The 14,476-nt window shown below is 28.6% G+C and overlaps 5 protein-coding genes across 9 annotated transcripts; 2 read left to right on the plus strand and 3 right to left on the minus strand.

Moving 5' to 3' along the window:
• Nucleotides 1–594: 594 nt before the first annotated feature.
• LOC117210827 (condensin complex subunit 2-like) lies at nucleotides 595–3,677 on the minus strand. 3 transcript variants are annotated; one of them, XM_033454201.1, is made up of 3 exons: nucleotides 3,575–3,677; nucleotides 3,410–3,496; nucleotides 595–2,906 (listed from the first exon to the last, which is right to left on the minus strand). In XM_033454201.1, the coding sequence occupies exons 2-3, from the start codon at nucleotides 3,427–3,429 to the stop codon at nucleotides 812–814; spliced, it is 2,115 nt and encodes a 704-aa protein (XP_033310092.1). In that variant the 5' UTR covers nucleotides 3,430–3,496; nucleotides 3,575–3,677; the 3' UTR covers nucleotides 595–811. The 3 variants fall into 3 exon arrangements, with proteins under 3 accessions (XP_033310092.1, XP_033310091.1, XP_033310093.1); XM_033454200.1 differs by having other exon boundaries at nucleotides 3,410–3,676; XM_033454202.1 differs by having other exon boundaries at nucleotides 3,168–3,676.
• A 101-nt stretch (nucleotides 3,678–3,778) lies between these two features.
• LOC117210828 (ubiquitin carboxyl-terminal hydrolase 46) lies at nucleotides 3,779–7,553 on the plus strand. 2 transcript variants are annotated; one of them, XM_033454203.1, is made up of 8 exons: nucleotides 3,779–4,077; nucleotides 4,440–4,520; nucleotides 4,619–4,835; nucleotides 5,278–5,358; nucleotides 5,451–5,743; nucleotides 5,812–5,949; nucleotides 7,049–7,192; nucleotides 7,285–7,553. In XM_033454203.1, exons 1-8 carry the CDS (start codon nucleotides 4,075–4,077, stop codon nucleotides 7,390–7,392), a joined length of 1,065 nt encoding a protein of 354 aa, XP_033310094.1. In that variant the 5' UTR covers nucleotides 3,779–4,074; the 3' UTR covers nucleotides 7,393–7,553. The 2 variants fall into 2 exon arrangements, with proteins under 2 accessions (XP_033310094.1, XP_033310095.1); XM_033454204.1 differs by lacking the exon at nucleotides 5,278–5,358 and having other exon boundaries at nucleotides 3,782–4,077.
• Nucleotides 7,554–7,886: 333 nt separating this feature from the next.
• On the minus strand, nucleotides 7,887–8,907 carry LOC117210829 (60S ribosomal protein L21). Its single transcript, XM_033454205.1, has 2 exons — nucleotides 8,814–8,907; nucleotides 7,887–8,412 (listed from the first exon to the last, which is right to left on the minus strand). The coding sequence occupies exon 2, from the start codon at nucleotides 8,395–8,397 to the stop codon at nucleotides 7,918–7,920; it is 480 nt and encodes a 159-aa protein (XP_033310096.1). The 5' UTR covers nucleotides 8,398–8,412; nucleotides 8,814–8,907; the 3' UTR covers nucleotides 7,887–7,917.
• A 400-nt stretch (nucleotides 8,908–9,307) lies between these two features.
• On the plus strand, nucleotides 9,308–11,304 carry LOC117210954 (proteasome subunit alpha type-1). The gene is made up of 5 exons (XM_033454438.1): nucleotides 9,308–9,467; nucleotides 9,704–9,954; nucleotides 10,070–10,229; nucleotides 10,310–10,519; nucleotides 10,817–11,304. Exons 1-5 carry the CDS (start codon nucleotides 9,465–9,467, stop codon nucleotides 11,024–11,026), a joined length of 834 nt encoding a protein of 277 aa, XP_033310329.1. The 5' UTR covers nucleotides 9,308–9,464; the 3' UTR covers nucleotides 11,027–11,304.
• Nucleotides 11,077–14,435, minus strand: LOC117210952 (lipoyl synthase, mitochondrial). 2 transcript variants are annotated; one of them, XM_033454436.1, is made up of 7 exons: nucleotides 14,395–14,435; nucleotides 14,152–14,328; nucleotides 13,743–14,045; nucleotides 12,147–12,303; nucleotides 12,004–12,061; nucleotides 11,745–11,900; nucleotides 11,077–11,668 (listed from the first exon to the last, which is right to left on the minus strand). In XM_033454436.1, exons 2-7 carry the CDS (start codon nucleotides 14,308–14,310, stop codon nucleotides 11,308–11,310), a joined length of 1,194 nt encoding a protein of 397 aa, XP_033310327.1. In that variant the 5' UTR covers nucleotides 14,311–14,328; nucleotides 14,395–14,435; the 3' UTR covers nucleotides 11,077–11,307. The 2 variants fall into 2 exon arrangements, with proteins under 2 accessions (XP_033310327.1, XP_033310326.1); XM_033454435.1 differs by having other exon boundaries at nucleotides 13,743–14,048; nucleotides 14,395–14,433.
• Between the last annotated feature and the right edge of the window lie 41 nt (nucleotides 14,436–14,476).

Here is a 14,476-nt window from a genome sequence, read left to right on the forward strand (position 1 = left end):
AGCGAATGTTGAGACTTGCTTATTTGATCGTAATTCTATTCATGGAAATAGAAATCTGCTATTAATCATATTCAATCAATCCGATTCATCCAAAGTACTCAATAGAAGATACGTTTCGAAATTTTACGTATTTGGTATCATTTTTAGATGCAATAGTCTTAAAGTAATTCCAAACCAATATTGTATCAAATCAAAACCTGTTTAATACTTCACAAAAGATCGATACCAGTTTGAATTTCATGAAGCCATCGAGTATCGATAACCGTTTGACATCGTATGAACGTACCAGTACTCGTTTGATGCTTCACAAATATTGGGTTGGCACCCGTTTGATACCTTAATAGCAATATACAGATCTGTTTATATGACCGTGAACTGAACTCGTTGGACAATTTATAATACGTATCTAATAGATGGTATTGCAGGAATTTTGCATGCACTATTAAAATTTAAATACATGCTGTTTTATAAACCTCATTCTTTACATATAATCTTTTTTACCTTTAACATTACTTTTTTAATATTGTCACTCAATAGAAGAATTTCGGAGAATATTAATATAAAATTGAAAATAATCAAGTACTAGGCTTGTTGAAAATATAATAAATTTATTGCGCATTATGACAATATTGTATTAATATAAAACTTAATCAACATTTAACACACATATATCTATTTTATTCAGAGCAAGATATTATTTAATTGTTAATTACATAATCTTCTCAATTTATATTCAATTCTTATTTTATATCATTTTTTATAATCTCGTAATTATAAATATTATAATTTTTTTAGTTTTATATAAATATATTTATCCTTGCTCTATAATAAGATCTGTCATGTCATATGAAGAATTTATTTTTAATGTTTTTTCATTTGCTAAATGCAATAAAGATACAAACGAAATTGGAAAGCTTAAAGCTTCGATATTAGTTTTAGTTAATATATCTGGCAATACTTTATAAATATCACTAAAATATTTACTACTATTCATTTTGTTACCTCTATCTTGTTGCATCGTTTTTCTACTCTCTGTTTCTTGTACATCCTTCTCTGTATTATCTTTTAAACATTTCCAAATAGCATATTTTAATTGTCTCATGTCAACTTTTTTAGGACGTACACAATAAGCAATAGACAACTTATTTGTGAGTTTTGGTATAGCAACTAGATTGTCTCCAGTAAAAGGCATTTGTATTCCAAATATACCCTCATTTTCATATTGTATATCATTATCAACTGTATCATTTTCTTTATTTTGTTCATATTCCTCATTATGGTTGTTAGAACAATGGCTTGATATATCATTTGCATTTATATAATTATAATTTTCTATGTTATCAGATAAAGTAGTAACATTCATATTATTTGCATTTCTTGAATTTTTAAGTGTTGTTGTATGAAGATATAATTTACTAGCTTGTACAATATCATAATGTTTATCTGGAGGTAATGTTAATATTTCTTCATTCCATTCTATTTTAACAGTTCTAGTATGCAGTTTAGTTAACTGACTTGGTAAAAATTTAGTATTCATGTTTTCTATCGTTTTATCATCATAACACAGCTCCATTTCCTTATTTTTCTTCTTTGCTTGTGCTTGACGACATAGATTCTCAAAATTATTACTAAATAAAGTTTTTTTAAAATTAGTTGCTTTCCAGTGAGATGGGCCAGCCCAATGTATATTTAAGCTTTTTTGAATAAAGGAATATTCTGAAACTTTTGATGATACTGTATTAGTTAAAACTTTACAAAAATCCACAATATTTTCTACCTGATTAGGTATAATAGCACATCTATCTACATTTTCTTCTTCTGTCACTTCAATATCAAAATAATTCATACCAGTAGATACATGTTCATTGTCATGTACTGAGTTATCATCAAGATCAAATTGAAATTTGCTCCCATTATTTTCTTCTGCAATTACCTCATTTGGTTCATCTATTGTCCAACTAAGAAAATCAAAATAGAATAAAGGAGCACCAATTTGCATGTCTGAAAGATCTCTTATTTCTGGAATATCACACCCTGTATATTTATGTTGCAAGTCTTTGCTATTTACTGTATCTATTAAAATATCATTATAAGGATGTAGATAAAATTTGGAATTTGCATGGTTTGGCAACATCACTTGATACAACATATCTGTGGTTTGTAAATCTGCTTCCATAGTTATTAAAGAAGGTTTCTCAGTTTCAACATTCGTTTTTAAAGCTTCTACAGTGGCAAATATTGTTTGTTTATTTTTTTTCTTCTTTCTCTTTTCTTGCTTTCGTTTATCTTGGCTATTCTCTGTTGCTTCTTGACAATCCATTTCTTCCATATTATTTTGATTTTTACTGTCTTTGTCTTGTTTTTCCAGTCCACCAATCATTTTGAGTATATCCATATGTACACCATCAACACGATATCCATAGATTTTAGTACTTACATCCAAAGATGTACTAGCTACTTGCAAATTAGACATGTTGGCATCTTTTTTCTTAATCATATATGTCATAAAATCAATCATTTCTAAGCTAAATGCATTTTTGGTGTTAATTTTATTCTCTGTACCAAGTTTTATACACTGTGATATACGTTCTGCCATTTGAGAAGCTGGCATATTCACTAGAAAACCAAGTCCCAAAGAACGTCTTCTATCATTTAAACTTGTAGAAATGGATGATACAGTATCAGTAATTTCTCGGCGACGAGCCAAACGTTCTGCTTCATCATCATTTTCTGATAAAGCAAAACTGTTTATTTTTTGAGGAATTACAGACTTCCGTCGCAATGGAGAAGAAGAAGATGGAGAGGAATGTATAGTAGAATCCATTAATACATTTATACCCTTACAAGCTATCATCCTGCTGCTTGGAATTTTATGAATATTAAGCTGAACTTCTTTATCCATATTCCTACAATAAATATAGAAAAATGTATATAAAATAACTCCTTTTAATATTTATATATTTTTTTTATATGAATTGTGATGTTTTACTTAAAAATGTAACTTTAAAATAATTTATAAAAAATGGATTGAATTATGTAAGTAAATGAATCAAAATTATATACAATTATCAATTTTCCAAACTTTTAAAAATACATGAATATTCCTTAAATATTCAAATGATTTATAAGATCATATAATAAAAAGAACATGTTTGTTCATATATTACCTGTGACATTCTACAATGATTATAAAAATAGAAATATGTATATTGTCAATAACATTTTTCCTTCATAATTATACATTGAATAATAATGAAATTGAGACATGTTTAAAAAAACATGTATTTTGAAAATTATAAACAAAACAGCTCGATGAAGACCATCACACAAATTAATAACGTTTTATTTTATTCTTTTTTCTATTTAATGTTCAATTACGTTTCAAAAGCTTAATTAGTAATACAATTACGTTCGACATATGTATAACATCAACGCTCTACTTTCTTCAAGTTGATGCTAATAGTTACATGAAATGAGCTCATACTTCATAATATATCTGAAAACACACAATATTTCTATGTGTATCATTTAAATACAATATACGTATACAAAATACAATATATCATAAAAATATATTGAGCTGTTATTTCTCGAAAATTCTAAAAAAATTGGCGCGAAATAACTACAGAAGTAGCGATCATAAAACCACGGATATCAAATTCAGAAGATTTTATCATGAAGTAATTGTTTGTAGAGTGCCGAATAACCGAATATATTTCCTATGTAGAGACATCTTTCGTTGAAAAACCGCTTTCAGGAATCAACATCAATACCTTTTTTAATGCTTTTGAGCACACATCAATAACTTCTGATAATTTCGTGAAAACTAATAATTTAATCGAGACTCGAGACAAGTACCGTTCAGAGTATATATTAATGAAAACGTCGAAGAACACACGTGAACATATATAAGAAATATTGTTGTTTTCATTTCTATCGTAAAAAAACGTGGACAACTATGCAATTATAATAATTTAAACAATAAATTTGTAAATTAGAATACCATGGAGGTTCCGTCATCAAAATCCATGCTGTTTGCTTGTCAGTGGTCAGTAACAGTTATTAAATCATAAAATGGTAAGTTGAAATGAATTTTATAATCAATAAATATATTTAATAACTTTGTGTCATTGTGTGACATCAATATGAATACCATCAATTATACTCCATCTATATTTGTTTTAAATTGTCATACACTATATCTTTTTTAAATGAATTTCATAATAAAATAAGAAATAACTTGTAATTATACAAAATTAGGAATCTATTTCTAAAATCATGTTAGGATTTAAAGAAATTTCATCAGAGCTTATTTATATGCCAGTGTTATAAATTATATTATGTATATGTATATGTTAATTATAAAACATTTGTTTGCAAATTTCTATTATCGCTATCACTTCTTTATGATTATGTATTATATATTATAATTATTATAGGGTACAAATATATCACAATTGGAGAAAGATATTGGCTCTGATCAATTTCCTCCTAATGAACATTATTTTGGTCTAGTTAATGTAAGTATAATAAATTGTAGAAATATTTAAAAATTATAAAATTGTTTTTTTTATTCTCTGTATTAAAATTATTAATACTAATATTTATATTATTATAGTTTGGAAATACCTGTTATAGTAATTCTGTACTACAAGCTTTATATTTTTGTCGACCATTTAGAGAAAAAGTTCTAGAATACAAAGCTAGAAATAAGAGAACCAAGGAAACATTATTAACATGTTTAGCAGATTTGTTCTACAGTATTGCAACTCAAAAAAAGAAAGTTGGATCTATTGCTCCAAAAAAATTTATTGCCAGATTGAGAAAAGAGAAAGGTTAATATGAAGACATATTTCTAATATAAAAATTGATTTTGTAATTATAATGATATACAGGGTGGTTGGTAACTGGTGGTACAAGCGGAAAGGGGGTGATTCTACACGAAAAAAGAAGTCAAAAATATAGAATAAAAATTTTTTTCTTTTAATCTTTCTTTTTTTCCTTTTTTTAAATTTTTCCATCGAGACAACGATCTACAGTGAGATCCGTTATAAGGTACCGCACGCGTACCGAGCGAAAATTCAAAGTCGATTTTCTCGAAAACAAAGCCTCGAACGAAAAATTTTTATTCTATATTTTCGACTTCTTTTTTCGCGTAGAATCACCCCCTTTCCGCTTCTACCACCAGTTACCAACCACCCTGTATTCTATAAAATATTTAAGTATTTAAAATGTTTAGGCATGCTACTTATAATGTATGTATATAATTTTTTACAGAGGAATTTGATAATTATATGCAACAGGATGCACATGAATTTTTAAATTTTTTGATAAATCACATAAATGAAATTATTTTAGGTATGCAAATTTCTTTGCATATGTACATGCATACGTACATGTATATAATAGCAGATCCTTACAATATTAATTTTATGTGTCTGATATTCCAGCGGAGAGAAGTCAAAGCAAACCAACAGGAGGAAAATGTGGTGCAGGTGACGCTGGTTCACCACCAGAGCCTACATGGGTTCATGAAATATTTCAAGGAATTTTGACATCAGAAACACGCTGCCTTAATTGTGAGACTGTATCTAGCAAAGATGAGGATTTCTTTGATTTACAAGTTGATGTAGACCAAAATACTTCAATCACACACTGCCTCAGATGTTTCTCAAATACTGAGACACTTTGTAGCGACAACAAATTCAAATGTGATCACTGTAGTAGTTATCAAGAAGCTCAGGTATTTGGAGAAAAGTTTTACAATTAATAAAATTTAGGAAGGAATTTAACAATACTCCTTTATTCTAGAAACGGATGAGGGTTAAAAAATTACCAATGATACTAGCATTGCATCTAAAGAGATTTAAATATGTGGAGCAATATAATCGTCACATAAAAGTTTCTCACAGGGTAGTTTTTCCTCTAGAGCTCCGGCTCTTTAATACGGTAAGTAGTTTGCAATTGTTATATATTTGTCGGAGATGAAAGGACATTGAAGCCTCCCCTTTGGAATTTCGGGATAATCCCCTAACACTGTAATCTAGATTCTATCATAGGCGTAATTAAACAATTATCGTCTTTCGATCCGATTGAATTTGTTTGAGATTTGTGATAGTGAGCTTGGGCTCAAGGCGACAGCCAGTCGCCGAACGTAGCCGCGGTCACGGGATGAACGCTTTGTCTAACAAAGGTACGAAGTAATTCTATAGCTCTCCTTAAAAGAAATATTTGTAGCGGCACGCGACAGTAAACATTCCAACAGTTTCTGTCCCGTGGCTCGCCACACGCAGATCCTATTCTTCGGGTATGATGTTTACCAGATGCCGACGCGTCTCCGCAGTACGTGATCGGCTAACCCAAGGGCCGTTATAAACACTAAAATCTAGTTACCTAAAATCCTTCAAACAGATAAACAGTCTTTGTCCCAGTTACGGGAAGACAGGAAAGACCTATTTTTCCACGAACGACGTCTCCCACTAGCAACCTTCCCTCGAGGGCGGCTAGCATCTTTTTGTAACCACCGATATGGAGATTGAACAATTAGCAGCAACGCCAATTTCCCTCGCCTTCTGAACGAAGGCTATCCTCGACGAATCCGATGATCTCGTGTCCTTAGACACACCCCATCATAGTTTTCCTCCGCAGCATCATCGCGACGGAAAGTCATTCTCTCGTGAGGTCGTATTAGCGAGTTACTTTGTGTCTGTACGCTCGGTGGATATTCCACGTTTTAACAAAGAGTTCGACATAGATATTGTGAGTATGTTCATCTATCATCCCGTAGACCGCGGATTCGTTATTGAACCTAAAATCATTGTCACTAGTTCCTCGAGTATCTAATTACCACGGTTACATGTCCAATTCTATAATAATCGTATTTGCACTAGTCAATGTCTTCTCTATTGCATAACGACATCGTGTAGTCTGAACGAAGATTCGTTTCACGCCCCTAACTCTAATTCTAATGTAAACCCGACATATTTGATTGTTTATTTTAACCTTCTAACATTCTAATCTATATTTTTATGCATATAATAATTTATAGAGTGATGATGCAGTGAATCCGGATCGATTATATGATTTGGTCGCAGTTGTGATACATTGTGGCAGTGGGCCTAACCGAGGACACTATATTTCAATAGTAAAAAGCCATGGGTTCTGGTTACTTTTTGATGATGATATGGTTGATGTAAGTCTTATAATTTACATTATAAGTATTTACATTATGTAAGAATTATTTATCTTTATATAAATATTTATATTACTAAATTTTCATTTTAGAAAATTGATGCATCTACAATAGAAGACTTTTACGGACTTACATCAGATATTCAGAAAAGTTCTGAAACTGGCTATATCCTATTCTACCAATCAATAGATTGTAATTAGAACTTACTACAAATATATAGTGATTAAATTAAACAAATTCTATACGATAATTTCGTATTTTATGGAAGTACAATGTATAAAATTAAAAATATTATATGTTAGATTATTTATAAAGTAAAATATGTATAGAATCAGTTATATCTTGTTTGTAAAATATATAAAAAACGATTAGCTTCCTGGGCTACCATAATAATTAATGTAACACTCTAAGAAAATTGTTTTCTTTGTAGATACAAAACAACTCATTCTCAGAAGAATTATGTATTTTAATTCTGATGAAAAAAATACTAGTCCATAAAATATTTTGTTTCAGTTAAAGATAACGATAAATTCTATACGTATGTAAAAATATATTACTGAAAATAAAATCATTGTTAACAAAAATTGCATTCTATTTTTATACATGTAGATTAATATAAAGTTTTCATTGCAAGTATTATATTTAAAACTATATTTAAAATATATATGGGAAATAAATACATATACAAATGATACTGATTTTTTCAAAAGCTGTTTATTTCAATTTTAAGCAATAAATTCATATGGAATAGGGGCAAGTGAAATTGGATTTTCACGTCCTGATACAATGTGTCCAGGCCTAGGTTCAGCAGGCTGTCTTTTTAGCTTTACTTTTATGTTCTTCTCCTTCGCTAGTTCCTTAAGTTTTTCGTTATCCTTTACACGTTGCAAGAAGTCTTCTCTACATTTAGAATGAGTTAAATGTTCAATACGAACATTAATTCTTTTGGCAATAATTCGTCCACGGACTCTCTTATTGACAATAACACCAAGAGCATGAGGGGTAACATTGAATACACGTCCAGTTTTCCCATGATAAACTTTATAAGGCATTCCCTTTTGAACAGCTCCATTGCCTTTGATATCAACTATGTCGCCCACTTTGTACACTTTCATATATGTGGACAATGGAATCGTTCCATGTTTGCGAAACTTTCGGGAGAATAAATCCCTCGTTCCTCTGCGATATCCCTTTGAATTTGTCATATCAACTGATTCTGCCTATAATATATGTATTTGTATTAAATCTTTTGCAATAATTGAACACAGCCACAAAAGTATCATTAATTAAAATTGGTTATGTTAACTAAATGATTAGAATATTTTTTTATATAAATTTATATAGCAACATAGATGATCAAAATATTAAATTTTAATAAATAAAATGATGAAATATAGAATTTTTATCAAAATTTAAAACAAAATTTATTAACATATGCACGAATACTGTCACGTGCACTTGCTTAGGAAAACAATTCAGAATGAAATTCAGCTTTTCTTTCATGCAGATAAAAGTTAAACATAGCGAACAAAATTTTAAGAAATTTTATAATTATAAAAAATGAAACATAAAGCAAATATCGTAAATTTTAAAATTTTTCATAAATATTGTCTTAACTTACAAAAGACTAGCGTAACCATCCACGTTCTTCGAAAAAAGAATTTAAGATCGGTATTCTTATACTTATTATTATTACAGAAGAATCGATAATAATCGATACATAGTCGACTTCGATATTTAGTTATATGAAGTTCGTTCATTATACTTATTATTATAATAATAACAAATTGATATAATGAAGTTTTATTCATTAATTCTCCACTAATTTAACTTAAAAATAAATTTCAAGATTAACACATTTGATACAATTTTTTAGACAAAATGAACTATATACATATAATAATTACGCTGGATGAAATAAACTTTATAATAATAATAAATAACTTCGAGTATAATTTTAGAGGCGTTTATAGCAATTTATAAATTAGAGATTTATAAATTTATAAATTTATAAATAGAGATTACTAATTTCTTAAACTAAAATTATGATAGTTTAGAACTTTACTAGATAGCGCTTTCACTATCAAGCTGATAGCAAAGGAGTGTCCTCTCTATTATTTATTTGATCATAATACCGCTGCATGACAGTTGTTTTATGAAAAAGATTCGTTGTTGGTCATAAGTATTTTACAACTTTACGTTATTTATTAAATAAATTAATAATTTAAATAATAAATAGCATTTTATATTTACAATTAAATAACATTCAATAATGGTATGTATTTTACATAGTTCTTTTCACGAAACATAATAATATAGTATATCACATCATTATTATGGCATTTGCGGACCTATATTTATCATCAGAAGGGTTAATTTGTACGTGGAATTAAATTATGTATATATTACATATTGATATTCTTTTCCATTTTAACATATAACAACTACAATGAATAAAACTAGTTAATATAAAACATTAAATAATAATAAAAAATTTTTCATATTTTTCAGTTTCGGAATCAATACGACAGTGATGTCACAGTTTGGAGTCCACAAGGACGTTTACATCAAGTAGAATATGCAATGGAAGCTGTGAAATTAGGATCAGCTACTGTAGGACTTAAAAATAAAACTCATGCAGTCCTTATTGCTCTGAAAAGAGCTTCTTCTGAGTTATCTGCTCATCAGAAAAAGATATTTCCCATAGATAAACATATGGGAATTTCTATCTCAGGTTTAACAGCTGATGCCAGGATGTTGAGGTACACCATAAACCATAATATATCAATTATATTGTGTCACTATTAATAAAAATATAATCATTGTTTTAAAATCTTTATTAAATTAAGATTTGAATTTTTATTTATTTGTTTATAGTCGATATATGCGAACTGAATGTTTAAATTATAAATATTCTCATGATGATCTATTACCTGTAAGTCGGTTACTTGCATCCCTGGGAAATAAATTGCAAACATGTACTCAAAGATATGATAGAAGACCATATGGAGTAGGTTTACTTATTGCTGGGTATGATGTAGGTAGATGTGATTAAATGGTTGATTACTATCTAGCAAAAGATAAATTGTTATTAAAGTATTATTAATATTTCTAAAGGATCAAGGACCACATATTTATCAAACATGTCCATCATCAAATTACTTTGATTGTAAAGCAATGGCTATTGGTGCACGTTCTCAAAGTGCTCGTACATACTTAGAAAAACATCTTAATGAACTTTTATCATGTGATCTTGATGAACTAATAAAACATGGTCTTCGTGCATTAAGAGATACATTGCCAAATGAAGTTGATTTATCAGTAAAGGTAAGTGAAAGATGTTCATTCTATTAGTTTCCAATGTTTCTTTCATAAGTAGTAGATTTGTGAAAAAAGTAAAAGAAGGCAAAGTTTTACCATCTTTCATATGTAATAAAATGATTTTAATAAATTTTTTAATTTGTCATGGTTTTCGAGTTTTTAGTCGTATTCAGCAAAAGGCCATGGAAATTGTATAAAAAATTGTGAAAATTTCTTCTCTCCTATTTTTCTTATAAATTTAACATATAAGTATTTTTTAAATCTTATGTAAGATATATTATAAGAGAAATTATTTTATTACAGAATGTCTCTATCGCAGTAGTGGGAAAAGGTACAGATTTTAAAATATATGATGAAGATGCAATTTCTGTCTATTTATCTCAAATTGAAGATGACAAACGTAGTAAACCTACTGAACCAGATGTAGAACAAGATTCTAAACCTCCACAACCTCCACCTTCTGATGAAGGTTCACAAGACCCACAAGTTACAGTTGCAATGGACACAGATTAAAAATAATTTACTTTATAGCATATTTTATGTATACATTTAAAATGAATTTGCATTTTACGTTTAAAAATTGTATTTTTCCTCATCATATTCAATACAACAATAGGATGTCATGAATCATGAAAATTTTGTTAATTTTCAATATATATAATACATTTCTTTAGCCACGTAATTACAATTATCTACATGATTTGATAGTATTCCTTTATGTACAGATATACAATAATTTGTACTATAATACATGAATACACAAGTATTTTCAATTACAATTAAAACAAATATGTTTATTGGTTTTCAATCTGTTTGTTTCTACGTTTTTTTAATATATTTGTTAAGAAAAATTCTCCAGCTTTATATGATGAACGCACTAATGGACCACTTGCAGTATATAAAAATCCTAGTTCATTTCCAATATTTTCCCACTTTTTAAATTTTTCAGGTGTAATATATTCAATTACTTTTAAATGTCTTTTTGTAGGTTGCATATATTGGCCAAGTGTCAAAGCATCTACACCTGCTTCTTTTAAGTCTGTCATTGTTTGCTCAATTTCTTCATCAGTTTCCCCTAATCCTAACATTATCGATGATTTTGTAATTAATTCTGGATTGCATTCCTTTGCTGTTTCTAATACCTTCAACGATTGTCTAAAAAATACACGAAAATACATATATTTCTAAGTTTACTAAAAAAAAGTTACAAAAGCTACAATATGTACCTTACCTATATTCAGCTCGTCTATCTCTAACAAATGGAGTTAAACGTTCAACAGTTTCAATATTATGAGCAAACACATCAAGATTAGAATCTACAATTATTTTAACACAATTTTTGTCTCCCCTAAAATCTGGTACTAAACATTCCACTAAAATATTACTTCTGCAAAAATATAAAAAGCACATATATAAAATATTTATTTAATATATAATTGCAAAGTACTTTGTTATAATAATAGACAAAATAAGGTGATAAAATTATGCACCTTTTTTTAATTTCCTTCACTGTTTCTGCAATATGACTAGCTCCACCATCACTTAAATCTATTACAATATAATATAATTTTGACATAAGAAACATAATAATTTTGGTATATACATAAATTAAAAAATGTACAAACTACTTAACCATCTCTGTCTACCGATGTAAGTACAACATAATCCAAACCCCAATCTGTTATTGCAGTTGCCGTATTTACTGGTTCCTCCGGATTTAATGGTAATGGTGTGCGTGATGTTTTTACAGAACAGAAACGACAACCACGGGTACATGTATCGCCCATTAACTATATTAAATTGTTTTCCACTATTATATTCTCATATATAACTAATTAACCTTTTTGGATAAAACCCAATTGTCACTTGACAGTATTGCAACAAATAATTAGATTTTAGTAAAAGTATTACGTAATGAAATTACTAAATAGCAATGTGAAAATTTATACTATGAAATGTTGTGCATGATGAATAAATTTACATTTTGCTAACTTTTATCACTTTTAATATAAAGCACATAATCATTAGCTTATACAGGGTGTAACACATAATTGTTGCCACTAATTTTTGGGTACTTCCGATGATCTGACAAAAAAAATGTTCCAAACAAAAGTTAATTAGTATTTAGCCAGCTACAAATTGCCATTTAAAAAAATTCTAAAAAGTTATTTTTTAGATAAGGTATTAAGGTTACTTTGTCGTTTTTAAGTGACACAGCATTTTTGACTTCACATTGTTGTATCTGATATCAAGATGAGTTCAACAATCTACTATACTATGACCTTGACTCCAAACTTCCATTTAATTAGGAGGAATGGAGAATTGTGTATGCTAAGGATTATTTTATAGGTGGACTATGAATAACATAGAATAGAAAAAAACATACTTTGATATTACATTATTTCCATGTGTTCGATTACAACAAATACTTGAATTGTAGCCGATGGTTTTGTAAATATAATTTGGACAGATGCCGTAAATGTGTAGTAATTGTTACTATAATGCTATCAGAGCAAACTTCCATGTACACTGTACAGATTCACTCCTCTAGATGTTTGATATTTTGAATAAACTCAGGATAGACCTTTAGACTACAGATGACTCCGCAGAAAACAAATCTATTAAGGATCTAAAACAGCAAATCTATATAGCATGCATGCAAATTTATTCTGACAGCAGCACCTACTACAAACTTATTACATCAGTCAGGATTATATTTACAAAACTATGGGCTATAATTCAAGCATTTGTTGTAATTGAACATACAGAGATAATGTAATATCAAGGTATGTTTCTTCCTATTTTATGTTATTCATATTCCATCTATAAAATAATTCTCAACATATACAATTCTCTATTCCTCCTGATTAAGCAACAATTTCGAGGATCATTTTAAAGCCATGGTATAATAGATCGTTAAAGTCCTCTGAATATCAGCTGCAACAACATAAAGCCAAAAATAAATTTAAAATGAAAAAATAAATTTAAGAACATCAAAGTGACCTTGATATCTTATCACAAAAACAAGTTTTTGGAAATTTTTTATGTAGCAATTTGCAACTGGCTAGACACCGATTAATTTTTATTTAGAACTTTTTTCTGTTAAACCATCAGAAGTAACCAAAAAGTCATAGCATCAATTATGTGTACAACCTGTATATTTTTAATTAAATCACCTTTTTAAACAAAATTACAAAACAATGAGATATATAGAGTTAATAATACAAACCATAATAGTAGCCGTTGCTGTTCCATGTGTACCACCTCCCCAACATTCCCCAATATTAGGACATCGTGCTTCTTCACATACAGTGCTTAATTGTAATCGTCTTAATTGTGACTTTATTCTACTATAATTTTTACCCATTGGGATTTCTGTCTTTAGCCAAGGTGGCAATTTCAATCGAGATTTATCACCTTTTTCTAACTTCAACTTTCCATTATATTCTTTGTAGGTACCAGCAATAAAATGTTCTAAGTTAGGCCCATCCACTAGTTTTTGAGAAAAAGTTTTTTCTTTGACACATTGCAACTGCTTTGGTACATAAACAATATTAGTATACATTTAAAAATATCAAATATTATGAATATTGCATTAGTAATACTATCATTAGCAATATTATTTGTCAAATACATACTGATGAGTGAAAATTACAAGCAGTAGATATTTTTACTCGACTTGACTTACGAAAAGCTTGAAACATGTTTGCTTGTAAATGAACATTCAAATAACCTCTCAAAAATAAAAAGGAATCAGCCTTATAGCATGGAATACTATCAAATACGATAATGAACATCTGTACAAACTAACATTTGCAATTGCTTAATAAATACTTGAATTTGTAGTAGTTTTTTAAATTTTATAATATATACCAACGTTTTCAAACTTGTAATTATTTATTTATATTTACTTATAACTATGAATTTAAAGTAAATATAAAATTTTCCTATCAAATAGTAAAG

This window comes from Bombus bifarius, unplaced genomic scaffold (assembly GCF_011952205.1).
Source record: "Bombus bifarius isolate JDL3187 unplaced genomic scaffold, Bbif_JDL3187 scf7180000008213, whole genome shotgun sequence".
Taxonomy (NCBI): domain Eukaryota; kingdom Metazoa; phylum Arthropoda; class Insecta; order Hymenoptera; family Apidae; genus Bombus; species Bombus bifarius.